At 43.8% G+C, this 26583-nt stretch overlaps 1 protein-coding gene across 2 annotated transcripts; it reads left to right on the top strand.

Annotated features, from left to right (window-relative positions):
• The first annotated feature begins 421 nt into the window (after nucleotides 1-421).
• Nucleotides 422-25686, top strand: Olah (oleoyl-ACP hydrolase). Of its 2 annotated transcripts, XM_006985934.4 has the most exons (8): nucleotides 425-646; nucleotides 2361-2456; nucleotides 6606-6736; nucleotides 18046-18184; nucleotides 20231-20330; nucleotides 20921-21090; nucleotides 24616-24698; nucleotides 25046-25686. In XM_006985934.4, exons 2-8 carry the CDS (start codon nucleotides 2425-2427, stop codon nucleotides 25186-25188), a joined length of 798 nt encoding a protein of 265 aa, XP_006985996.1. In that variant the 5' UTR covers nucleotides 425-646; nucleotides 2361-2424; the 3' UTR covers nucleotides 25189-25686. The 2 variants fall into 2 exon arrangements, with proteins under 2 accessions (XP_076428831.1, XP_006985996.1); XM_076572716.1 differs by lacking the exon at nucleotides 6606-6736 and having other exon boundaries at nucleotides 422-646.
• The last annotated feature ends 897 nt before the right edge of the window (nucleotides 25687-26583 follow it).

Raw genomic sequence — 26583 nt, 5'->3', positions numbered from 1 at the left:
GTCAAATCCAAGCTCTGGCTTCTTGAGCATAACCCACCTGCCTTTGTTCCTCCACTGCGGCCGCAAACAAATATTTCCTGGGGTTTCCCTTACAGAGAATCCTTATTGCTTTGCCTTTGGATCCTGACACTCTTGAGAAATGATGCATCCGAATTTGACTTTAGGAAAATATTTGTTGAGTCATAAATGTGAGCCCCGAGGAACGCTTGATCTCCTCAAAGATAGCTCTTTTGCTTTTGTTTGGAGATAATCTTTCCCTCTAGCTCTGGCTAACTTCACACTCACAGTCACTATACTTCAGTTTCCTGTGTGCTGGGATGGCAGGCAGGCACCATGCCAAGCTGCATTTCATATTGTTATCTAAGGAGCAAAAACTTCCTCACAGAGTCAGTGACTGCCTAGTGAATTATCAGGGTGAGTCATCTGAGACCTTAGGATGACTCTGAGTCCTTACAGATAAAAGGCTAGCTCTCTGCCCTCTGTGAGCAGGTTCTCTGTTTCTCTCAGTGCCGTCCTGTCCGCTGTAAGGAGCATAGCTGAAGGCTGAGTCTCAGTTCTACCCAACATTCCTGAGGATCACCACTGAGGCTGTGAATTAAACCATAGGCTTAACATGACTGCCAGGGATTCAGGGGACTCCTAGGAGGTAAGTCATTTAAAAATCCTTATTAATTATGTGTCATTTATATGTTGATAAACTACAGTAAACTTTATGTTCTTTACTGAATGAGGGAAGCTTAAAAGATTAGAAGTTTGATATGCTGGCATTATCTGAGTCTTATGCTAGCATTACTGGAGTCTTAAGGATAAAACCCAGGGTTTCAGGAGCCCAGACAGGTTAGGCTGTACTATCAAAACCACTGTGCCAACTAAAGCGACAGTGAGAACTGAGTGACACTGAAAGGCAGAGGACGGAGATTCCACTTATGTGGACCAAAGGGATCCAGTGACCCCATGTCCGCCTTCAGGGTGCCGACAGAGTGTGGTGTGTAAACAAAGGAAGAATTGGGGCAGGGAAGAGACATGGTAACAGGGAGTTCTGGTGAGGGTGCTTGTTCACCGTCTCCATTCTGGTTCTTCCAGACAGTTCCAAGAAGTCACTTGCATTTGGCTGAGCAGACCAGCTGGCTCCCTTGAGATGGCTGCAGCTGCTTCCCAGTAGTCCTCACTGGCATCTAGTTCTCCTCGATTGGCTGCCATTCTGTCCCGTGGGCTTTGCTGGTTCTGATGCCCACAGACTGCTGGTTTCAAGCAATGACTCTCGCGGCCGTCAGCCTGGGAGGGAGATAAAGTGGTTTAGTTGGCCACAGATTGTAAATGGACACTCTGAATGGTTAATACAGTTAAATGCTTATGCAGCCAGGTGGGTGTAGGACCCGAAGGAAAGAAGGTAGACACAAAGAGAAGGTGGAGGCGCCAGGTCTTCTGTTGTGGTGGTTTTTTGTTTGTTTGGGTTTGGTTTCGTTTTGTTTTTAGAGACCAGGTTTCTGTATGTAGCTTTGGCTGTCCTGGAATTCACTCTGTAGACCAGACTAGCCTTGAACTCACAGAGATCCACCTCCCGAGTGCTGGTATTAAAAGTGTGAGCCACCACAGCCTGGCAGTTGTTTTGTTTTTTAATCTTGTTTTTAGTTATCTTGGGGACCCAAGTAGTCAAAGTATCAGATCTAGTAATAAATTTCCCCCTACTCCTTTTAAAAGAATTCCTAATACTCTCTTACTATTTAAAAGGGCAAAACTGCTGGGCGGTGGTGGCGCACGCCTTTAATCCCAGCACTCGGGAGGCAGAGGCAGGCGGATCTCTGTGAGTTCGAGGCCAGCCTGGTCTACCAAGTGAGTTCCAGGAAAGGCGCAAAGCTACACAGAGAAACCCTGTCTCGAAAAACCAAAAAAAAAAAAAAAAAAAAAAATAAAAGGACAAAACTTTGTAAATACCCAGAAAGCTAAGACATCCATTTTCAAAACAAGTATCTCTGTTCCCACTTCCCAGTAGGTTCCGAGTGTTTTCTATCTACTGACCTGGGCACTGTTTAAACTGTTCAAAAGGATGAGTGTCTGCCTTCATGGACATCATCTGAAAGTCCGGTTCACCTTCGCAGTGATGGCCGTCTATACGCAGAGGCCACTAACACCAGGCTGCCATAAACTGTGCTGCCTCTGATCTGTCTTCCCTTCCTTCCTCTTCTTCTTCATACATTTCCTCCTCCACTTCTTCCTTTTCCTCCTTCTTCCTCCTGCCCTCCTCCTCTCCTTCATTGCCTTTTAAAAGCAGGTTTTGGAATGACCACCATAGTCAACGGGTTTAAAAGAATTCCGGTCACTCTGTGCACATAAAGCTTACTGGAGATTTTTATGCCTAGGGGCGAGTTGAATTCAAGGACACAGCAGATTGCTGAGAACAGCAATTTCTAATCAACTCACAGCATGGAGACAGCAAATTATGACAAGAGAACCAGGTAGGCTACTTCTGGGAAGTACTCCTGGCTCCCCTCACCACATCTTCGGTGCATCAGCACCCCGACTTGGTCAGATTGCCTTGTTAGTTGAGAGAGACTCTTCACTGAAATTGAGTTTGGTGCCCAATGCTTTTAGTGCAAGATGGTACCAATTACTTGTATATAAAATGCTACTTACTTGGGGTTTCAAAAATTTACATTTAATGAATGAATTGATTGATGATTGCGTGTGCCACTATGACTATGTGGAGGTCAGAGGATAACTGGCAAGCGTTGCTTTTCTCCTATCATGTGGGTCCCGAGGATCAAGCTCAAGCCATTCGGCTCGCCGTCAGGTGCCTTTACTCACTGGGCCATCTTGCTGGCCCCTTGGCAGCATGTTTTGTTTTGTTTTTTGTTTTTTGTTTTTCGAGACAGGGTTTCTCTGTGTAGCTTTGTTCCTGTCCTGGAACTCATTCTGTAGCCCAGGCTGGCCTCCAACTCACAGAGATCCGCCTGGCTCTGCCTCCCTAGTACTGGGATTAAAGGTGTGCGCCACCACCGCCCAGCAGCACTTGTTAAATTGTATATCTCTGGCTTGCCTGAAAAACCTGCAGGGTTTGGAAGAACACACTAACATAAAGTACCCATTCTTGCCCCAACCCTAATCCAAAGCTTCTCAGATATGTGCCCTACTTCCTGCCACTTAGTGACGTTGATGGTGAGGATGTGGGGAAAGGGTTAATAGACAAAGAGCTTTACTAATGCGCAGGATCCGTGCTCTGATTCTGATTTATCACTAACTGGTTTGGTGACTTAATGGTTTGTTTGTTTGGTTTTTTTTGTGGTTTTTTGAGACAGGGTTTCTCTGTGTAGCTTTGGCACCTTTCCTGGAACTCGCTCTGTAGTCTAGGCTGTCATTGAACTCACAGAGATCCTCCTGGCTCTGTCATCCGAGTGCCACCGCTGCCAGCCTGACTTAGTGTCTTTGAGTCTCATTTTTGACAACTGTTAAGATGTAACAGATAACAAGTGCCTAAAACTATGAGTGGGAGTCTTAGTGCTTTGCTTTCACAATTAACTAGCGAGGAACCTCAGGCATGGTCCTCTGCGGTAGGAGGTGTATTTAGGATTGAAATCCGAGTCTTTCTTTCCTCTGCTGCCTTGATCACTACACTGTACAAATGGATTAAATTCTTTCTCTGGTCACTCTCAACTCTAAAGTTGTAGATGATTTAAATAAAAACATAGAAGGAAGAGAAAAAGAAGGTGTATTCAGTTGTCGGTGGTCTTTGGGTGTCTCTTTAAAGTGGCAGGACGAGGCTGGATGTGAGGGGCATAGGCAGAACCTCCTCAGGGGGGGAGTGCTTCTGTAGTCTAGGCTCAGTCACACGGGGAGCAGCCATTGGCTCTACCCTGTCATGAGAGCTTGGCCATGCGGCCACTGTTGGTATTAGTGCCTCATCATGGTGAATTCTGGAGATTGACATTGACTTAAACCAACTAGTGGCAGGCCCTGACCTCACTGCTGACCTAGAAATCATGGTTTTACTTTTAAAAACTAGGGAGTCAAAAGTTTGGTTCCTAATTTTGTATTAGTAAAGTTGTACTATTTTTCAAAGACCCCTCCCCCATGCTCTCAAACTCACAGATAAGCTTGTCCTAACACATTTTTTTTGTCTATTAAAATATATATAGTTAAATCATTAGATGGAATCTTGACTTTAAAACATTTTTTTTAAGCTGGGCATGGTGGTGCATGTCTTTAATCCAGCACTAGCCTAGTCTGCATAGTGAGTTCCAGGACAAGCAGGGCTACCTAGAGAGACCCTGCCTCAAAAAGCCAAATAAATAAATAAATAAATAAAATTTAAAGAATTGTTAGACTCAGTTAGTTCTTCTTCTACAGCCCCCAAAAAATTAGAATCAGAAAACTCGTCTCTTTCTTCTGTAGTTTTTAACTGAGTTGAGGGCAGGCTCCACAGAAGGTTTTCATCCCTAGATTGAACAGCTTTGGGATTTTTTGAGATGCTATGTGTCCGGCAAATTCCTATTCAGGGTCCAGCTAGTCTCTGTGAGTTCGGTGCAGATGGGGTTGATGAGTGTGAACACAGCTCCAGGAGGAAACGTTCTTTCTCAAAGGGAAAAACTTTGATCTAATTTTAAATGCTCAGCTGTAAGTCAAGCAATGTTTCTTGGCTGGGAATGCAGCTCAGTAGTGGAGAGTTTGCCCAGCATGTTTGAAGTCCTAGGTGCAATATCTGATAAGTCCCAATACAAAAAAAATTCTTTTTCTTTTAAAACTATCTTTATCCCAAAGAAACTTTCACCCGTGACCATGTATTAAGTGTCACACAGTATGCATGTCCTTAGTTATTTTATTATAAAGTTAAAAGTCTCCTTATGAGAACAGAGTATGTAGAAAGACCTCAATCTGTTTTTTTGTTTTGTTTTGTTTTTGTTTTTGTTTTGTTGTTGTTGTTGTGGGGGTTTTGGTGTTTTTTTGGGGGGTTGGGTTTTTTGTTGTTGTTGTTGTTGTTTTGCTTTTTATCAAGATCAAATGTCAAAACATAAACTTAAAGGAGGAAAGATTTGACTGGGGGCCTGGCGGGGTGGCTCAGCAGTCAAGGGCACTGTCATTCTTGCAGAGAAGCCAGGTTTAGTGCTCAGCACCCAGATAATGCTCAGAACCTATGACTCCAGTTCCAGTAGTTCTGATGCCCTCTCCTGGCCTCTGTGGGGACTGCATGCATGTGGCACACATACATGCAGGGAAAACATTCATTCATATCAAAATCATGGTTTTTTCAATCCATAGTCCTTGAGTCCTGCTGTGTTGGTCCTGTAGGAAAGTGGACATGCCAGGGAATGCATGGCAGAGTGAAGGTGCTTAGTTACAGACCCCTTAGGAGGGAGGAAGAGGGAGAGGAAAAAGGCTGAGAAAGAGCAGGCCGAAACTCCAAGACCCCCTTCAGTGGAATGCTCCTAGTCACCTCACTTTCTTCTGCCAGTTCCCACTTCTCAAGTGTTCCTCCAGCTCCCACTAACACCATCAGTTGTGGACCAAGCCTTTAATACATGAATTGTGAGGGACACTTACAACCAAAACTATAATACTGATACTTTTTAAGAAGACAAAACAGACTTAAAATCATTATCATATGGCTTATGGTTTCTCATTTGGGACGCTTCCATATCTTTGTAAGAAATTTAAGGATCAATTTGGAAACTTGCCAAGAGAGGTTTATGTTGTGGAGAATACAAATACATCCATACAGGATGGCTGTCTAATATCGATTTTTTTTTTTTTTTGGTTTTTTCAAGACAGGGTTTCTCTGTGTAGCTTTGCGCCTTTTCCTGGAACTCACTTGGTAGCCCAGGCTGGCCTCGAACTCACAGAGATCCGCCTGGCTCTGCCTCCCGAGTGCTGGGATTAAAAGCGTGCGCCACCACCGCCCGGCTCTAATATCGATTTTTAAGATCAGTTGTTTTTAATGCTGGATCTTGGTATAAAATTTCTAATGACACCATGCACAGATTCAAAAGTATTTGTTTTTCAAACACTTATAAAAGAGTAAAATTTTGCCGGGCAGCGGTGGTGCATGCCTTTAATCCCAGCACTCGGAAGGTAGAACCAGGCGGATCTCTGTGAGTTCAAGGCCAGCCTGGTCTACAGAGTGAGATCCAGGACAGGCACCAAAACTACACAGAGAAACCCTGTCTCAAAAAAACAAAACAAAACAAAAAAAGAGAGTGAAGTTTATGTTGTGGAAAATTTGTAGATGATTTGAGAAGTGTCTCAGTAATGGAGACACTGAGAGTGAAGCCTATGAAGTGCTTGAATAAAACTATTTCCTCAACTGTGAAAGAAGGTATGTCTGAGTTAATAGCCATATCATTTTTACTGGACGCACAAAACACATAGACACTTCATCATTCCATCTGTGTCCCTAGGAGTTCCATCTATGTCCCTATAAATTCAAATCGTAAAACACAGTATTCAAACCTTTGGGGCCTTGCTTCTCGGAAAAAGAAAGTAATTTCTTCATATTTGAACACATGCACTGTGTAGGTAAATTGAGAATTATCATTAAAACGCACCTAATTCAGTTTTGAACTTTTATCCCGTATCACCATGTAATGCTAAATATATTTGAATTTTCCTCCTAGGAATGAAAATATTTTGAACTGCTTGTATCGAAAGCCCAATGCAGTTTTTAGGCTGATTTGCTTTCCCTGGGCTGGAGGCGGCTCTGCTCATTTTGCCAAGTGGGGTCAAACAATTAATGACTCACTGGAAGGTATGTTGACGTTCATCCTAATCTAAGTAAGTTAAGAAGCCCAGTAGCAGCCATGTAGAGAAACTTGAGTTCATTAGGTTTCCTGGATTTGTGGATCTAACCTTTATCAAACTGGGAAATTTTCAGTCATTATTTCTTCAAACATATATTTTTCACCTGTCTTCCTCCCCTATTATTTTTGATATCATGGGACGTTGCACCATGGGTCATCAATGCTCTTCAGTGTCTTGGGCCACCTCTCCATGCACTTCCGTTCACAATCCTTGATCTGACTTCTTAGGGTTCTCGGTGGATTTTATCTTGCAGCCCCATCTTCTCGGTGACTTTCAGTTCTATTTTCCCTCCTGTGATTTCTTCCTAAAACAATTCTTTCTTTAATTGGTCTAGATTTAACTGTACAGTGTGGCTCCACTACAGTGCTTCCCTACATGCGAACAATGCTTTGATCATGTCCCACCCCTTCTCACCCTCTCTTAGTCCTCCACCCTCTTTCCACAGCACTTACAGTTCCCACTTGCTTTTGTGGGGGATCTCCCATTCTAAATCCCACATATTAGAGGAAGCATAGGGTACTTCTTTTCCTCAATACATTAAAAAATGAAGTGCTTCTGCGCTGCGAAGGAAATGAGAGTCAACCTATTCTGTCTCTCTATGTGTGGGCATGTGTGGGCAGAAACCAGAGGTCAGAGGGTAACTTGCAGAACTCAGTTCTCTCTTTCCACCATGTGGGTGTGGGGGATCGAACTCAGATCATCAGACTTGGTTCAAATGCCCTTATCTGCTAAGCCATCTCACCCGAATGTCGTCATTTACAGGAGAATGTATGGACCTGGAGACTCTTGTTTCCTTTGAAGTGCAGGAGCACTTTGTTTCAATGTAATCCCATTTGTCAAATTTCCTGTTATTCATGGAGGTATTAGAGTTGCATTAAGAAAGTTATATTTAAGCCGGGCGTTGGTGGCGCACGCCTTTAATCCCAGCACTCGGGAGGCAGAGGCAGGCGGATCTCTGTGAGTTCGAGGCCAGCCTGGGCTACCAAGTGAGCTCCAGGAAAGGCGCAAAGCTACACAGAGAAACCCTGTCTCGAAAAACCAAAAAAAAAAAAAAAAAAAAAGAAAGTTATATTTAGAAGCTGGGTGTGGTGGTGCACATCTTTAATCCCAACACTTGGGAGGCAGAGACAGGTGGATCTCTGTGAGTTCGAGGACAGTCAGAGATACATAATAGAGGCCATGTCTCAAAATAAAATAAAATAGAAAGGAAGAAATCTGTATTAAAAAAATAAGAAAGTTACATGTCTGAACCTAGGTCTTGAAATGTTCCATAGTTTCTTAGGAGAGGTCCCCTGTTTGTGTGCTGGAGTTCTTAAAGTTCTGATCATGGTTGTTTGCTTTTTAAATTTTTAAATGAATGGGATAACACCTCAGCCTCCAATCACTAATGTTCACTGATGATGCTTTCTACTGAGGGGTTTTTTTTTTTTGCTGTTGTTGTTGATTTATTCTATTTGTTTTTTCCTTTTTCATTTCCAAAATTTCACACACATGCAGAGTTCCAACATCATTACCAGTGTTCCTTTGAACTGTCTTCCTTGCTCCATTCATCTGTTTATGTACGTATTCTTTGAGATAATTTTTCTGCAGTAGACTTTGAAGTATTTGTCTGGCATGCCGTCTTAGTCAGGGTTTCTACTGCTGTGAAGAAACACCATGACCACGGCAACTCTTATAAAAGAAAACATTCATTTGGGGCTGGCTTATAGTTCAGAAGTTTAGTCTATTATCATGGGGAGAAGTGTGGTAGCACCCAGGCAGACATGGTGCTGGAGAGGTAGCTGAAAGTTCTACATCTTGATCCATCGGCAACAGGAAGTGAACTGTGTACTGGGTGTAGCTTGAGCATAAGACCTCAAAGCCCACTTCCACCATGACACACTTCCTCCAACAAAACCACACCTCCTAATAGTGCCATTCCCTATGGGCCAAGCATTCAAGCACGTAAATCTATGAGACTATGGGGGAGGGGCATACCTATTCAAACCACCACACATTCCAACTATTTTGATACATTTTGATTTAATTATTGAAGGTTACATGCTTTTTTAAAAGTCGGATTGCCTTGCCTTTCCTATTTATTCAATTTCTACATTGCAATTGGGCATCTTTTGGTATGTGTGTTACTTTCAGTTTTAGGTCTCAGTCCTCACTGCCATTCAGAGGAGACAATGTAGATCTCAATAATGACAATTGAGAAACAAGGCCAATGTCTAAATGTGATAGAAAAATAACTAAAGACATCAGCTGCATCTCCAACAAGCAACTAGGGAAAAAAAGAGTGAGAATAATTCTCAGGTGAACTAGGAGTTTAAAAATTAGTAAAGGTGAAAGCATTAATAATTAAATTAGAAGAGAAATGGAGAGAGGGAAAAGAAACAAAGGGAATCAAGGTGGGAAAGATTACAAAATGAAGGTATAAGAAATCAGTGAGGGGCTGGAGAGCATGCTCAGGAGTTAAGAGCACTGGCTGCTGCTCTTCCAGAGGTCTGGAATTCAATTCCCAGCAACCACATGGTAACTCACAACCATCTGCAATGAGATCTGGTGCCCTGTTCTGACATGCAGGCTTGCATGCAATGCCCTCACACATAAAATATAAGTAAAAATTTTTAAAAGTTTAAAAAAAAAGAAATTTCTGAATTTAAAGAAAGAACAATGAAGGGAAAACACAGTAGAAACAATACAGAGCCAGAAAAAAAAAAAAACCCACATTATTATTCCTTTGCTGAAAAGAAAGAGGGTTTGGATGGCATGCCTTCCCCCAGCCAACGTCTCTTTGAAGTTTACTTGGTGTAGGAGGCACACAAGTTAGAGCCAAAGGACTGTTGCAGATTGTACTCCACCCTGCTGAGGTGTGCACTATGGTGACAGCCAGGCTGACTTCCTGTCAGAGTTCTCCATATTTATTCCCACAGAGCTACCAGGGGTGTGGAGGGGCTGCCTTGGGCTGTTGTTATTAGCCAACGTGGAGGACCAGTTACTTGGGTTTTGCCCGACAACATCAGCACTCTGCCTTTATGGTCATGGGAGTGGAAAATGCCCAAGCACGGTGTTTCCACATGTAATCTCTGGGAGTCTGAGGATCAGAAGTGATCAAGCTGAATCGGGTTCTGCTGATAGAGCAGGGTCAGACTTGTACTCTCAGTTCCTGGCCGCGCTATTCTCAGCTCCAACCCTTGTTCCATTCTGTGTGCCGTTCGCCTTGATCCCCTTCCCAGAGGTAAGGCCTCAGTCCCCACCTGTAAGCATCCTCTACTCCCCTCTCAGCTTGGTCCACACTTCCCAAAGCAGAGTGTCTACAAGGCGGTGTGGAGGGCACAGCCAGTCTCCTGAGTCTTGGGCTATCACCCACTTACCTAGTGGAGAAGAGTGGCTTTTGGTACTTGCGAGGTCTATACCCAGGGGCTCCTGCTGAAGGAGTGTTCTTCATTGTAGTGTCAGTGGGCATGCTGGAAGTGGGCATGCTGGAAGCACAGGGGACCTTTGCAGCTCCTGTTGCACGGGTCACAGATACCCTCTGCTAAACTACATTTTACAGACTGTGTACCCATGCCGGCTTCTGTTTCTTATTTGCTAATGTCTCACTGGGGAAATGTCTCTTCCCTCTCTACCATGCTGTCTGATGTTAGACTCCTGTGTTCACTGTAGAGATCTAAGGTTTCTGGGTCTCACCTAGTCTGTCTGTATTGTTTACAGTTATACTCCTGTGCTGTATATTCCATGTTACCCATCCCTCCCTACAGCTCTGCACATTTGTTATCTTTCAGACTTGTGGAGATTCGGGTACGTTCTGAGTGTCTAGAATCTGCCATCTTCTCTCTCTGTAAATTCCTTTCTAAAAATAGATAGATAGATAGATAGATACATACATACATACATACATACATGCATACATACATACATAGAAAGATAGGAGTCTTGTTATGTTACTCTGGACAGCTACTAATTCATGACCCTCCTTCCCATCCCTCTGAGTGCTGAGAATTACGGATGTGAATCACTATGCCTTGATTACCTATACTTTGTTCTCCTTTTGCTGTTGTCTTTGAGACAAGGTCTCACTATGTAGCCTTGGCTGGCCTACAACTCACTATGTAGATCAGGCTGGCCCCAAACTCATTGGAATTCACCTGCCTCTGCCACCCCTGGCTATTACCTCTATCCTCTTAATATCTTGACATATTTAGTGTAGTCAAATGATTAAAAAAGGCAGGTGAGAACGTTTTATGTTCTTGCTGCAATCTTGCCCTTCTAATTTAGGATTGTTTACGGCTCTGTGTTGCAATTTTGTACTCTGGCTCTGTGAGAATGCCAACACAATGTGGCTTTTTGTTCTCTTAAAAGTAGGTCTCAGGAGCTGGCCAGATGGCTGAGTTAGAGCACTTGCCTTGCAAGCACTAGGACCTGAGTTTTATCCCCAGAATACACCTAAAATTAGCAGGCTTTGTGGTACACACTGGTAATCCCCGTGCTGGGGCAGAAGAAACAGCAGGATCCCTGAGTCCACAGCAAGAAAGTCTAGGTGACACCCTGTCTCAGAGGAGGTAGGGCAAACTGCTGAGGATGACACCAGAAATGGTCCTCCGGCACACACACACATGCACACACATGCACACGTACACGCAACCCACATGCACACACACACACCTTTAGAAAGTACATTTCAGTCAGGATTGAGAATTCTGGACTGTACAAAATCACGGACACAGCTCTAATCCAGGAGGCAACTGGAAAAACTCAGTTCCTTCGTTACAGAATTCTCAGCCCTCCCTTCCTCGCTGTTCCCAGATGCCTGAACACTGACCTGTGTGTGTAGCTTCATAATTCCTACCTTTGTTTCTGTTTTTGGTAAGTGTTGATATACTACAAGGTACTTCTCTTTAAATAACTGGTATTTTAAGCTCTCATGCAAGTCTATTTTGTAGGTCATGCATATTCCCTTTTATATCCTCTGCCTTTGTTCCACCCCCAACCCCAAACAAAATTCCTACTTTGTTCCAGTAGGAAATTCTACTGCTGCTGTGGAGACATGTATGATTTAGATACATGTGTGGTTTTCCATATCTACACAGAACAAAGAATCACAAATGGGAGAAAACATGCACCATGTGTCTTCTGAGACCAGCTGAATTCACTGAGCATGCTTATCCCCAGCTGTATTCATTTTCCCACAAACAATACGACTTCCCACTTTATGGAAAATGTTCCCACTGTGTGTGCAGACCATGTTTTATTTTCCGTTACTCTTTTGCTGAACACCCGGGTTGGTTCTACAGTTTTTCTGTTGAGAATGGCGCTGAAAAATACACTGATGTGTGAGTGTTCCAGTGAGGGGTATGCTTGGAGCCTGTGGGGCACACACCCAGGAGTGGGACAGCTGGAACCTGTTTACACAGTGGGCGGGCTGTAAACCAGTCCAGTCCAGTCAGTTCAGAAGACGGAATGAAGATTTTAGAAAGTCCTCAATGGCCACAAGCAGAAGGCTGGTCATATAACAAACTATCAGGCATTTCACATATTACATTTTGACATATTTAGATTATTTCTGTCCTTTCTTTCTTTTTTTAAAGATTTATTTATTTATGTATACAGTGTTCTATCTGCATGCATGCCTGCATGCCAGAAGAGGGCACCAGATCTCATTACAGATGGTTGTGAGCCACCATGTGGTTGCTGGGAATTGAAATCAGGACCTCTGGAAGAACAGGCAGTGCTCTTAACCTCTGAGCCATCTCTCCAGCCCTAGATTATCTCTATTTTTGATCAAGGTCTCTAATTTTGTATCTTAAGGGTAATTGAAAAGACTAATTGTATTTTTAAAATGTACATGAGTGTTTGCCTGCATGTAGGTATGTACACCATGTACGTACAGTTCTCATGGAGGCTGGAAGAGAGCATCGGATCTCAAATTGTCCTCAGGCACAGTGTGGGTGCGTCAAACAAAGCTGGGTCCTCTGGAAGAGTAGCAAGGCCACTGTGTCTGCTGCCTCAAGCACTTCTGGGAAAACACAAGACAAATTCACTTAAAGATCCCCAGTGTGTTCTCTTTAACACATCTCACGCACCCACTCTTTCTGCTAAAGTGACTCATCCACCTAACTCGACCTGCCCTTCTTTGCTTAAATTTCACAATTTAATAAGTCATAAAATGAATGGCAGACAAATTCTTGCCATTGGAACTTGTAGCTCATCCCAAATCATAAAACGGGTTCTAACAAGCGAGAAAGTCTTGCAAAATTACATAACGACTCTCAGTGTTAACTTTCTCAGCTGCAGGAGACTTCAGCCTGGGCTTCCTTCTCATGATTCTGCTTCCACTTTGTGGGATTTTCTGTGATATTTTTTCCTCCTCACTATGGTGAGTGGTCACAGATGTTCTGTGACTGTGAATATATACATTCTCTATATCAAGTACAAATTTTATTATATAGCTACAAGATTTACATTGTCAAGTTTATCTTTTTCTCCATTTCACATGTGAACTCTCAATGGTGCACTTGTCTCTTTTTCTTGCACATCCTGTATTTCTATGTTACAAAAATGAATGCAGTGAATAGACATTTGTAACTGAGGCTGTTTATTCATTAAAAATCTTAGTGGCAACCAGGAGGTGATGGTGCACGCCTTTGGTCCCAGCACTTGGGAGGCAGAGGCAGGTGGATCTCTATAAATTAGAGGCCAGCCTGGTCTATAGCCAGAGTTCCAGGGTAGCCAGGGCTACAAACAGAGAAACCCTGTCTCGGGGGGAAAAAAAGAATCTTGGTGGCTTGTGACTTTTCCTGGAGAGATGTAAACTAATGTCAGATCCAATAAAAAATTCCACCCAAGTCTAATTTAATCAGCTAGTGAGTTTTGGGGAGTTGCTTACATGAGTGTGAGAGGTTACTTTCTAGAACATGCATAACATGTTACCAAAACACTCATTGCAACATAAACGATGAAAGATGCATATCTGGGCTCCCTCTGTGGCTCACAGGGAACTCTGCTGGCTTAAAAGTCTCTTCTTTTAGCAACAGTAACTGTTTATAGAACCTCTGGGACAGGCCTTCTGAGTCTTGCAAGTTTAAGGAACTTTATGAGACTTGTGAGTTGCTGACCTTCTCCAGGATGGAACATTTTAATCTAGAGGCAATTGCTATGTGACATGTAGCCTTTGGAACCACTGAGTCCATTGTGGTTGTTTGATGTTTTCTGTCTCCAAATGGTACCTTGTCAGAGATTAAAACACAACCCATGATTTCTTCTTATTTCCATCTATATCTTTATATTAAGCTTCTGTTCTGTTTTGCTCCCTGTTGCTGTGATAAACACAATGACCAAAAACAACCTGGGGAGGAAAGGGCTGATTTTAGCTTATAGGACTCTATAATCTATTACCAAGAGAAGCCAAGGCAGGTACTTGAGGCAGAAACCTCCGGAGTGAAGCTACTTCCTGGCTTATTCCCAGGCCCAGAACAAGGTTTAGCTACCTTTCTTGTACAGCCCAGGCTCACATGCCTAGGAATGGTACTGTCCAGACTGGACTGAGCCATGCTACAGTAATTAGCAATCAAGAAAATGTCCCACAGAGACACCCACGGGCCAGTGTGATGAAAGCAAGTCCTCAGTAGAGGGTCCCCCTTTTCAGATGCGTCAAGTTGATAACCAAAATCAGCTACCACACCCTCCATTTATATTTTGGTCGACTTCCCCAACTCTTTCAGAATCACTGCATGTCAAGTGAGACTCTACTTTTTGTTGATCTTTTCTTTGTTTTTTTTTTTTTTTTTTTTTTCCAAGACAGAGTTTCTCCGTGTAGTTTTGGTGCCTGCCCTAGATGTCGCTCTGTAGACCAGGCTGGCCTTGAACTCACAGAGATCCTCCTGGCTCTGCCTCCTGAGTGCTGGGATTGAAGGCGTGTGCCACCACCAACCGGCAGAAACTCTTCTATTACAACATAGAACTTGGTCATGTGGTATTCCACCATCTAAAATAAAAGTCTTTTCTTGAAACTATAACCCTCCAAATAAATAAAGAATGAAAACCGAGCAGGCGCTGCCTGTTTTAGTATACTGCTTAGACCAGTCAGGTCCCTGCTGTTGTGTTCAGTTCACGTGAGTCCCTGGAAGAAACTGGGTCACTCTAGGATGAATTTTAGCCTTCACAGCCACAGGGGAGTCAGCCTCTGGCGAACTGACCAAGTGTAGCTTTGCAAAAGGCTTTTTGTTGTTGTTGTTGTTGTTGTTGTTTTTTGGTTTTTTGAGACAGGGCTTCTCTGTGTAGTTTTGGTACCTGTCCTGGATCTCGCCCTGTAGCCCAGGCTGGCCTCGAACTCACAGAGATCCACCTGCCTCTGCCTCCCGAGTGCTGGGATTAAAGGCGTGTGCCATCACCACTCGGCGCAAAAGGCTTTCTTTTTATTGTTACACAATTTACACCTTTATCGAGTCAATTTCCACATACCAAAACCTCCTATCCGAAGCTCCCCAAAGAGACAAATGCCAAAGCAATTCTCAGTCACAGGACATCTCAGTTTTCTGAGTCCTCTCACAACCAAGTCTTGCATAGATTTTGAGCCTCTAGGAAACTCTCAGCTAAGATTCACATACTTCAAAGGGAAGGTACTGGACACAAAAGGCAGCAGTGGAAAAGGCAGGTCAAAGCCAGGAGCTAGCACTCTGGAATTGAACCAGCTACAGAGCTCTGCGCGAACTCTCGCTACAGCCTTCCTCTGCAGAACCCGTTTGCACACTGGGCATGCGTTACTGCTGTCTGTGCGCTACCTGAGGTCCTTGAAGCGTTTGCTTTGCTGTTGTCCAGCTTCAAATTTGTCAGCAACGTCAAACAACACCCTGATTGTCTCTCTCTTATAAGTGATGTATTAATTTGAGTTTTTTTTTTTAATTTTTCTATCTTTAAATTTCAACATGTGCTCGTGTGTGTGTGTGTGTGTGTGTGTGTGTGTGTGTGTGTGTGTGTGTATGTGTGTGTGTGTGCCAGAAGTCAACCTTTAGGTTGTTCCTCAGAACTGTTCCCCTTGTTTTTGAGACAGGGTCTCTCATTAGGACCTGGGGTTCACTGATTAGGCTGTGCCAATAGACAGCGAATCCCATGGATCCTGGGTTGCTGCCTGGCTGGCAAAGCACACCGAGAACTTTACTAAATGAACTATATTTCTAGCCCCTAGATCTAACAGTGTAACTTAACTGTCAGGATTCAGTTTTCTCAGTACCTAGAAGCATGATCTTAGATGCCAGGCAATCATTGAAGAAGGCTTCTTTTGTTTTTACTTTTTTTAAACAATTATTTTTGGGGAGTGCACCCACAGCAGAGCTTGTGTGGCGGTCAGAGGGCAATTATCAGGAGTCACTTCTCTCCTAACACGTGGGTTCTGGGGTCAAACTCAAGTCATCAGGCAAAAGTTGCCTTTACGCTCTGAGCCATCTTGAGGACCCGGGTGTTCCTTCTCTGTGAAGGTCCCCGTCTTATTCCAGAGAAGTTTTATGTGATTTCTCATGATACGAGTTTTTCTGACTTCCATGACTGTTTTTGTTTTTTCCATCTTCCTTTTGGTTTAAGATGTCTTTTTATTTTATTTGTATGGGTGTCTGTGTACCCATGGAAGTCTGAAGGGGGTGTTGGCTCCCGTAGGACTGGAGTTACAGATGGTTATGAGCCCCTGTTCGGGTGCTGGGAATCGAGCCTGGGTCCTCTGGAAGAGCAGCCGGTGCTCTTAACAGCTGCGCTGTCTCTCCAGCCCCCTTTCTTTTCCTTCCTTCTAGTTCCTTCATTCCTGTTCCCTACATCCACAAATGCTTTGCCCTGTCTTATCACAAGGAAAGGATTTTTCTTTTTCAGTTTTAGAATAACTTTTGTCTTTTTATTCAATTTTTTTTCTCCTGGCAATCTGTGCAATTATTTGTCTCTTTCTAGTCAGCATGTTAAATGTTCAAATTGCTTTCTCTTTCTGTGATTATTTTTCCATTCCTTACTGGAGTTAATTCACTTGGGGGCATTGTTTTTTCTCCTCCATGAGCTCCTTAGTAAATATTTTCACTGGCCAGAGATGTCTGATCTACCTTTTCTGTATTCTGTGTTAGGTTTTGCCCTTGATGTTGGATTTTCCTCCTAAGCAGCAGGGCTGGGGATGGGGTGGTACTTTGCTGGTGCCCTCTTGTGTTGATACCGTGAAGTGCAGCTTAGGGAAAACATTGGCACCTGGTTTGTGTAGGTTGCTGATTCTATAGTCTTCTTATGCTTTCGTATTTTCATGTGTCTATAGAATGTTCCCTTTCTTCAGACATTTTCTCTTTATAAGGTGTCTCCTTGGAACTGTCTCCCCAGCTTTTCTCTGTCCCCTTAAGAATTTCAAATCCTTCTGGGCAGTGGTGGCCTATGCCTTTGATCCCAGCACTCGAAAGGCAGAGGCAGGCGGATCTCTGTGAGTTTGAGATCAGCTGGGTCTACAGAGCTAGTTCCAGGACAGCTGGGACTACACAGAGAATCCCTGTCTTGGAAACCCCCCCTCCCCCACAGACACACACAAAAATCCTGAATCCTGTTCTTGTGGCTCCGGCCATACTTACCTCAGCTCTCAAATTGTTCATTCACTAGAAGAAGAAACCCCCTGATTCATGCATGAATGGATTTTAATGACATCGTCGTAAGTACCCTCATTTATTTGAGATGAGGCCTGTTTAGTTTGCTTTCTCTTTCTGTGATAAAGACCATGATCAAAAGCAACCTGGGAGCCGGGTGGTGGTGGCACACGCCTTTAATCCCAGCACTCGGGAGGCAGAGGCAGGCAGGTCTTTGTGAGTTTGAGGCCAGCCTGGTCTACGGAGCAAGATCCAGGAAAGGCCCAAAGTTACACAGAGAAACCCTGTCTCGAAAAAACAAAAACAAAACAAAAAAAGCAACCTGGGGAGAAAAAGGTTTATTTAGCTTATACTTCCTGATCAGAGTCCATTGTTGAGCAAAGTCAGGGCAGAACTCAAACAGGAATTCAGGCAGGAACCACAGAGGAAATACTGTCACATGCCCATCAGAAGTATGTCTCTTAGCGGACCCCAGATCCAATCAAGTAACAACCAAGCTTGACCTCACAGCCGTCATGGCGAGTTTGACCACGATTATTTGCTTCTTTGAAATTAGTTGCATCATGTAACTATAAGGTCTTTTACAACGGCAAGGCATCTCATCCATCCCTGTTAACCTGTTTACAGCATCTCAGGGTCTTCTTTGTGTGTGAGTGACTTGTCTCTTAACTTCCAGTTCATGCTGTAAGGCTGGCTGGAAGAGAAACTCGACTTCATGAACCATTTGCAAGCGACATCTACCAGATAGCTGATGAGATTGTATCTGCTCTGCTCCCCATCATCCAGGATAAAGCGTTTGCATTTTTTGGCCACAGGTATTTAAATTTTGTTGTACACAGCATGTGTGGGTTTTAGGATGGGCATGATAGAGCACTTGCCTATCACATGCACCGCCCTAGAGGGGTTCTTTAACCACAAGTGTGTGTGTGTGTGTGTGTGTGTGTGTGTGTGTGTGTGCGCGCGCGTGCGCGCGCGCGCTTTGTGTTTTGTGAGATACAACTTCTTCTCCTGGTTAAACAGAATGTTGAGTAGTTATCTCCAATCAAAACTTTTACAGTTCTCTAAGTTGTGTAGGAATTACACCTAACATGAAGAATCTACCAGAAGCTTCTATTTACTTTTCAAATTAAAAAATACAGAAATAGTATTTATTTCCAAGGGCCTAGACCTAATTGCAGACCCCCTCGAAGATACATGGCCATGACCTTGGGCAAATTTCTTAGGCTTCTAAACTAGTTTCCACCTCCATGAAACTGGAAGGAGTAGTTCTTACCTACGGTGATGAAATGAATAGAGATCACGCGACTGGAGAGAGAGCTCAGTAGTAAACAGGGCACACTGCTCTTGCTTCAGACTTGAGTTGGGTTCCCACCACTCCCATCAGGCAGTTCCCAACTGCCTGTAACTCCAGCTTCTAGGAATCTGATGTCTCTGGTCTCCATAGGCACCTGCACTTCACGTGAGCATGCCCCCATACAGATGCACATGCACACACATACTTAAAAGCAGATAAACCTTTTAAATGAATAGTGATCACAAAGAACTGTGGTGTGCGGAAGTGCAAGACACGTGTGCCGTGGTGTGAATGTGGAGGTCAGAGGCCAACCTTCAGAAGTTGTTTCTTTCCTCCCACCGTGGGAGGCAGAGATCAAACTAGGTCATCAGGCTTATGTAGCAAGTGGTATCTGCTGAGCCATCTCACTAGCGCTACAGATAACATGTTAGTATTGGTCAGAAAATACTGTTGACCTCATCGAATGGTGTCTTCGATTACTATTGCTGTGACGAAACACCATATCCAAAGCAACTTGGGAAGGAAAAGGTTTATTCCACTCATACTTCCACACTACAGTCCATCACTGAAGGTAGCCAGGCCAGGAACTCAAACAAGGCAGGAACCTGGAGACAGGAGCTGATACAGAAGCCATGGAGGAGCACTGCTTACAGGGCTTCCCCCCATGGCTTGCTCAGCCTGAGTTCTTATAGAACCCAGCACCAGCCGTCCAGGGAAGACACCAGCCACCATGGGCTGGGCCCTCCCCTATCAATGCCCTACGGACGCATTTTCTTAATTAAGGTTCCCTCTTCTCAAGTGACATTAGCTTGTGTCTAATTGACATAAAACTAGCCAGCACAGATGGGGTCTTGGAAGTCCCTGGGTGCCCCCAGAGCACAGTTTGAGAACTGTTGATATCTATCGTAAGAACAAAGTAACATGCAGCTTTAGCGGAGAAAGGAAACAGAAATTAAGCCGTTCCTTGTGTTAGTCAGCTGCCCACTACTGCAGCCAAATACCTGACCATCAGTTTCAAGAGAGAGCAAGTCCCGTGCCCCCGACCCGTGTGTGTGTGTGTGTGTGTGTGTGTGTGTGTGTGTGTACACACATGTGTGTGTGTGAATGGATGGGTGTATGTGGTGGGGGAAATACACGGGAAAGTCAGAGAATGACCTTGAATGTTGGCTCTTAGTCCCCATCCATCTTTTGTTCAAGGTGGGGGTCTCTCAGTGGCCTGGAACCTGGCCACATACGCCAAGCTAGCAGGCCCAACATCTTTCAGGGATCTTCTTATTTTTGTCCCTCATTTTTGCATTGTTGAAATTTCAGGCCTGAGCAGCAGGACTGAGCTTTTTACATTGGTTCCAGGGATCAGAACTTGGGTCAGCGCATATGTGCGGCCAGTGCTTTCCTGACTGAGCTGTCTCTCAGCCCTGGAACTCTTACTATGTGACATATACTTTTTACAAGCCAGTGATCAGCCACTTAGCTTTTGCCCGACCCTCGGTCGCCGCTGTGCTCGTGACACCTGGTCCCCATGAGGTTTGCCTACCCGTTTGTCACGTTGACCTCTTCCCTGGTTTAGTTTGGGATCCTACATTGCCTTTCTGACCGCACTGCGCCTCAAGGAGAAACACAAAATGGAGCCGCTGCACTTATTTGTGTCCAGTGCATACGCCCCCCACGTAAGTGCTCTGGTTTTCTTTGGGTGGGGGGATGGAAAAGAGGGAAATGGGGTACTGATGACTGAGTCATTGTGCTCCTTTGGGATGAAGACACGGATACCATGTGCTATTGAAAACCCCTGTGATCTTTCCCTGTATTTCTCGTGGTCCCTCTGAAAGTCCCTCCGAAATGAACTTTGGCTTCTGAGTATTGGCTCATTGTTTCTGCCCCTCTGAGTGGGTGCTGTCCTTCTCTGCTTTCCGTCCTAAGCATGTTATCTGAGTTGGGAACTTAATCAACTTTCAGGAGAGGAACCAATCAGTGCTGGGGAAGAATCTTAAAATGATGCCAAACTTTTGGATCAGCTGTGGCTTTTGAAGCTAGTTCCGTGATTCCGGGTCCCTTCTTGCCAACTTCGACCTTCTTTGCTTCCTCTGTACAGACTGGAACGGGCCTAGCATACTAAATCGAGAATGCCATTGGAGTGGCTTTCTGATGCTAAGGTTATTATGACACTTTCCTCTCCCTCTTTGATTTAAGGAGGCAGGTTTGAGTTTGGGGGCTAGCGTGTCTCATGAATGATCAGCCTTGTGTTTGTTGATGTTTCAAGTCAAAATCCCGGCCTCAAGTTCCTGAAATTAACAAACTGTCAGAAGAACAAATCAGATACTTCCTTAAGAATTTTGGAGGCACCCCCAAGCATCTCATAGATGACAAGGATTTTCTCAATCAGTGCATTCCCATTCTGAAGGCAGATGTTATCGTTTTGAAAAACTTCGTGTAAGTAATTTCCTCCCTCCCTCCCTCCCTCCCTCCCCCCTCCCTCTGTGTTGATATTTATAGAAAAATATTAGCCAGACGGTGGTGGTGCATGTCTTTAATCCCAACACTCAACAGTCAGGGCCAGGTGGATCTCTGTGAGTTGGAAGCTAGCCTGGTCTACAGAGTGAGATCCAGAACAAACAGGGCTACACAGAGAAACCCTGTCTCAAAACCCCATCCCAAAAGAAAAGAAAAATATAGACTGGCAGTTCACAGAGACTGTGTATGTGAGATTCTAAAGGTTGCAAGGTGTTTGTTTCTTCTGAGGCCTCCTGTGATATTTTGACTAGCTTAGAATGGATTTTGGGCACAGAAATTGTGGCAGATGTTTTCTTTAAAAATATTTATATATTTATATAAATTTATATATATTTATAATAAAATGTATTGAATAAACTATTACAATTCCCAGTCTAGGTATCAGCAAGAGTGGATGGGCTACTTAAGTGTGGAAGGCACAGAGCAGGGAGCAGAAGTTGGCCAGGTTCACTGTTCAGTGAGTGAATTGCAGAACTCCACACCACCTCTCCATCCCCTTCTCTTGGAGGGCATTTGTCTCCATGCTTGGTTTTTCTGATCAGACTGAAATGTTAAAAAGCCAAATCCTTCCTGAGACCCTGAGTCAAGTGGGGGCGGGGCTTCCTAGTCTTAGCTTCCCCAGAGAAATCACTTTGGGGTCAGCATTTAGCCTCCTGTATTCTCATGCCTGGCTAGGCCTGGCTCCCCTGGGCTAGGACCTTTAAAAGCATATTTGTTTCTCTCTCTTTTTTTTAATTTTTTATTTTTTTGGTATTTTTTGAGACAAGGTTTCTCTGTGTAGTTTTGATGCCTGTCCTGAATCTCGCTCTTTAGACCAGGTTGGCCTCCAATTCACTGAGATCTGCCTGGCTCTGCCTCCCGAGTGCTGGGATTGAAGGCGTGTGCCACCACTGCCTGGCCATATTTGTTTCTTTTGCAAAGCCCAGAACTAGCATTGGGACAGTGTGTGTGTGTGTGTGTGTGTGTGTGTGTGTGTGTGTGTGTGATGCTACTTGCCAGTGGAAGTTGACAGTTATAAAAATGGGGCAGTCATCTTGAGAAGCACCACAATTCCATCATTCTTCGGTCTGCCACAAAGTTCACAGTGTCACCCTCCCATCCCCCACCCACCCACCCCTGCAGATATTCCAGGTCCATCCTCTTCTCACCGTTTCTATCTGATTGATCATCTCACCAGGATAAGCTGTTTTGTGTTTCTGAAAAAGGCCAGAATAAGAGAGAGAGAGAGAGAGAGAGAGAGAGAGAGAGAGAGAGAGAAGAGAGAGAACACATTTTTGAAGAGCTAGTATGCAATAACAATCTAAGAAAATCAATTTAGTGCCCATTAACATTCTAATGATAGTCTTCATAGGAATAGAGGAAAAATTCTTAAAATTCATATGGAAGCACAAAAGACCAAATTGCCAAAGCAATCCTGAACAAAAACAAACAAACATCCAAACAAACCAAAAATACCAAACAGGTATCACCACACCTGACTTCAAATCATACTATAGAGCCATAGGAAAGAAAGCAACTTAAAAACAGATGCAGACCCCTGGAATGGAAAGAGGGCTACAAATGAATCCTCGCAGCTGCAGGTATCTGAGTTTTGACAAACCGGATATCCATATGTGGATAAATAAACTAGGTCCTTCCTACATTGCCTGAAAAAAATCAGTGAGAGGTGGATCAAGACCAAAAATGTTGAAACTGTGTAGGAAGCAGGCCAGACAGATCTGCGTACAACTCCGTGCCAACGGCGGCTGCGGTGGGTAGCGATGTGGTCGCAGTCTTGAGGGTTGCTAAGAGCAGTGTTTTAAATTGTTCTTGTCACAAAAAGACCAGTTGGTGTGCAGCTGTCTTCATTTAGCCGGTTTTATTCGTCAGTTCCAGCAGTAACGTAAGAAGACACATTCGCAGGGATAGCAAAGGCTGCCAGGAGCAGGCGCACGTGAGCCAGCTCTGGATGCTAAGATTTCCTTAGAATAGAAAAACTCTCTTAAAATGTATTAATTGAAAACTAAGCTTTAGGGAGTGAAACAGCATAGAGCAGGTGTAATAAGAGACATACCAACTAACATATAGAATTAGAGAGCTCACAAATACAGTCATGTATTTATGCTAACTAGCAGAGTGCCAAGAATATACTCTGGGGAAAAGGACATTCTCCTTGTTTATTTAGAGTGGAGGCGGGGGCTGAGTGTAGAGCATGCTAAAGTGTTCAAGTGGAGGTCAGAGGTCAGCTTGGGGAGCTGGTTCTTTCCTTCCGCCATGTGCGTCCCAGAAATTGAACTCAGGTAATGAAGCTTGGCGGAAGCGTCTTGGTGGCTAGCATCTTGGCCCATTGAGCCATCTTTGGCCCAGGACAGTCTTTTTAATTAATAAAGAGTTTTGAGAAACTGGATATCCAATGTAAAAAGAAGGAAACTGGATTTTTTTTTAACTTTACACACACATCATACAATAATATAGAGTGTATGTTTATATGTGTACAAAAATCATCATATGAATTATATATATGTAATTCAAAATGAATTAAAGGCAACCATAGATCTGATGCTATAAAACTTCTGGAAGGAAATATAAAGGGAAATTTCCTGACTTTCTCTAGGTGATGAATTTTTTTTATATGATCCCCAAAAAGAGCAAAGAAAATAATCAACAAAGAGACATATAGATTTGGAGAAAATATTTACAAATTATACATCTGATAACACCACACAGCCTCACATATATGGAATCTATAAAAGTCAACAGATAGACATAGAGAGCAGAATGGAAGTTTCCATTTGCCAGAAGGGAGGGGAGGAATGGGGGGGGGGGGTACTAGGCAGAGCAGGGTTTCGGTTGTCGAGAAGACAATTTTGAGATCCATTGGGCATCATGGTGAGTTGCTAATAGGACCGCAGCTTCTAAATGTTCACACTGTCAAAAGAAGTAACCATGTGAGATAGTGTATAGCTTCCCTTAATCACTATACTCTTCCTAGTTATCAAAATATCACACTGTGTCAGTTACTCTTGTCAATTGAAAAGGTGTCGTTGATATGGTAGGTACAGAACCCAGGGCTTTGTGCAGCCTAAGTAGGTGTTCTACTACTGTGGTGCTTCTCCAGCTCTTGGAATTTTGAGATATGACCATTTTCAAGTTCACTGATTCTCTCTCCAGCTGTGTCAAGTCTGTTGACGAGGCTGCCAAGCAAATTCTCCTTTTCTGTATACATTTCTAAAAGTTACATTCAAGTCTAGCGCTCAGTTCATGATTGGAAAACAGTCTGGCCCCCATGAACCTCAGGTCATTTCTAGTGGAGAGACAGTCCCTGTGAACATCTTCCTTGTGGGGACCAGTGGAAGACAGACAAGAAGCAAGGCTATGCACCCTGTTTCATTTCAGTGAAGCCAGGGAGAGGAAAAGACTGGAATGCGGAGGATGCAATGACAAATGAGTTCTTTCACTTTGCAGCTTCGACACACCCTCAGAAGCCCTTCTTTCTCGGGACATAACATGTTTTATTGGATCTGAAGATACGGTAACGGACATAGAAGGTGAAATTGCTTTTATAATTCTGGGAATTTTGTTGAAATAGGCATTGGATGGTTCTCAGCAAATGTCAACCAGTAGTCACTGAAACAGATAGAAAAACCAGCCCAGGTTTTGCTGGGTGTAAACAAAGAGATGTTGGTCTCCTGTAAAATTTAAGATACAGGTCACACCACTGACAACTGATCTGTTATAAAGAGATTAAACAACACAGGATACAGAGAACCTGAGACCCGGGAAGTAACTCTATCACTGAGTGTCAGCTTTTGGTGAAATAATACCTGGAAGTAAGTCTTTTGTTGTCATTGGCTGAGGCCATCTATTGCTGAATAAAATTCTGTATATTTCTTAGGCTGGGAAGACATAACCAGTGGGAAGACTGATGTCCACACGCTGCCAGGTGATCACTTTTATCTGTTTGAACCCAACAACGAGAAATTCATCAAGAACTACATAACCAGGTGTCTGGAGCTGTCGTCACTTGATTGCTTTTAGATGGGCTTTCTTCGGTCTTTCCAACGTGCAAACAGATCACAAGTTGTGATCATGGGGTCATGGAGATGTAGCTCTTTATTTTTCAGAGACCAGAAAGATGCATATTAACGAATGTCTTCATGGAACATTTCTTTATCTGGGGAAGAGACGAATGCTAAAAGCCAGGGAGGCAGAGGAGCTATTGTAGTTGATAGGTGCAGCAGGGAGAGGGTTTTTTTTGGGGGGGGTGGGATGTCACCACTAGTATGTTACTCATGCTCCAGTGAATGCCACTGCACACTTGTGGCACATGTAGGCAGCAGTAATTGGACTTAGTGAGCTATTTAAAAAGAAGAAGAAGAAGATGAGAAGAGGGTAAAAAGTTGGGAGGGGCACATGGTGGAGGACGTCTGTCAGGGGGGTTGGAAAGGCAAGTGAGGGGTGGATGTGATCAAAACATAATGTATACATTTAGGAGAATTTCAAAGGATAAATAAAAATATTGTTAAAGGAAGAAAACTTCTGCTAGAGTCCTTTATCTTATTAGAATCTAATTTGATTGACATTTATACAAAGCTTTTCAGCCAAGTGCCTCCAGGTGGGGTTACACTGGCAGCCTCTCGCACTATTTTAATGGCAAGAGTGACTGACAGAGGGAAATTATCATTTCTCCAATACCACACTGTGGCTCAAAGTTTAATCGTTAGAAATATACATTAGACCTATTTCATAAGAAAGAATAATTGCTGCTTTATCAAAATACAATGCTAAACAATTACTGTCCACTGTGATAGGAAGACCTCAGGGTGCTTACAACCCCAGGTGTCTTGTGGTCCTGCTGCCCTGGCAGTGATTGGCTGGAACTCAGAGCCTCTCCATGGGCCACTAAACCACAGCCTGGTTAGGTAACTTGTCCATATCACATAGGAAGTCAGGAAGCGGCCCGGAGGCGAGTCTACCTGGCATTCCGCAGTGCCCACATTCGTGGGGGTCCAAAGCTACATGGTGCGGCAAAGGAAGTGAACTGTTCTGTTTGTCCAGCCCACTCACCCTCGCCTTCCGTTTCAGGCTTTTCTTTTTTGAGACAGGGTATCACCACGTAGCCCGGCTGTCCTTAAACTCATGACCCCCCCCCCTCCCCCTGCTTCACTTCCTGAAGCACTGGGAATAGTCTAGCTGCTATTAATTCTCAACAAACTGTTCTTGTTGCCCAGTAGCACCAACTCATTGTAGAAGAACAGATTAAGTCAAGCAAACAAATACTGGGGCTGGGGAGATGGCTCAGTCAGTTAAGTGCTTGCCTCATAAGCATGAAGACCCGAGTTCAAGCCCCAGATCACCAAGCATGGTAGAACACATATGGAATCCCACTGCTAGGGAGGCAGAGGTAAGAGGTATCTGGGGCTAGTTGGTCTA

This window comes from Peromyscus maniculatus, chromosome 5 (genome assembly GCF_049852395.1).
Source record: "Peromyscus maniculatus bairdii isolate BWxNUB_F1_BW_parent chromosome 5, HU_Pman_BW_mat_3.1, whole genome shotgun sequence".
In the NCBI taxonomy this organism is placed as follows: domain Eukaryota; kingdom Metazoa; phylum Chordata; class Mammalia; order Rodentia; family Cricetidae; genus Peromyscus; species Peromyscus maniculatus.
Note: the sequence above shows the minus strand (reverse complement) of the source record. Positions and strands in the feature narration are given on the sequence as shown.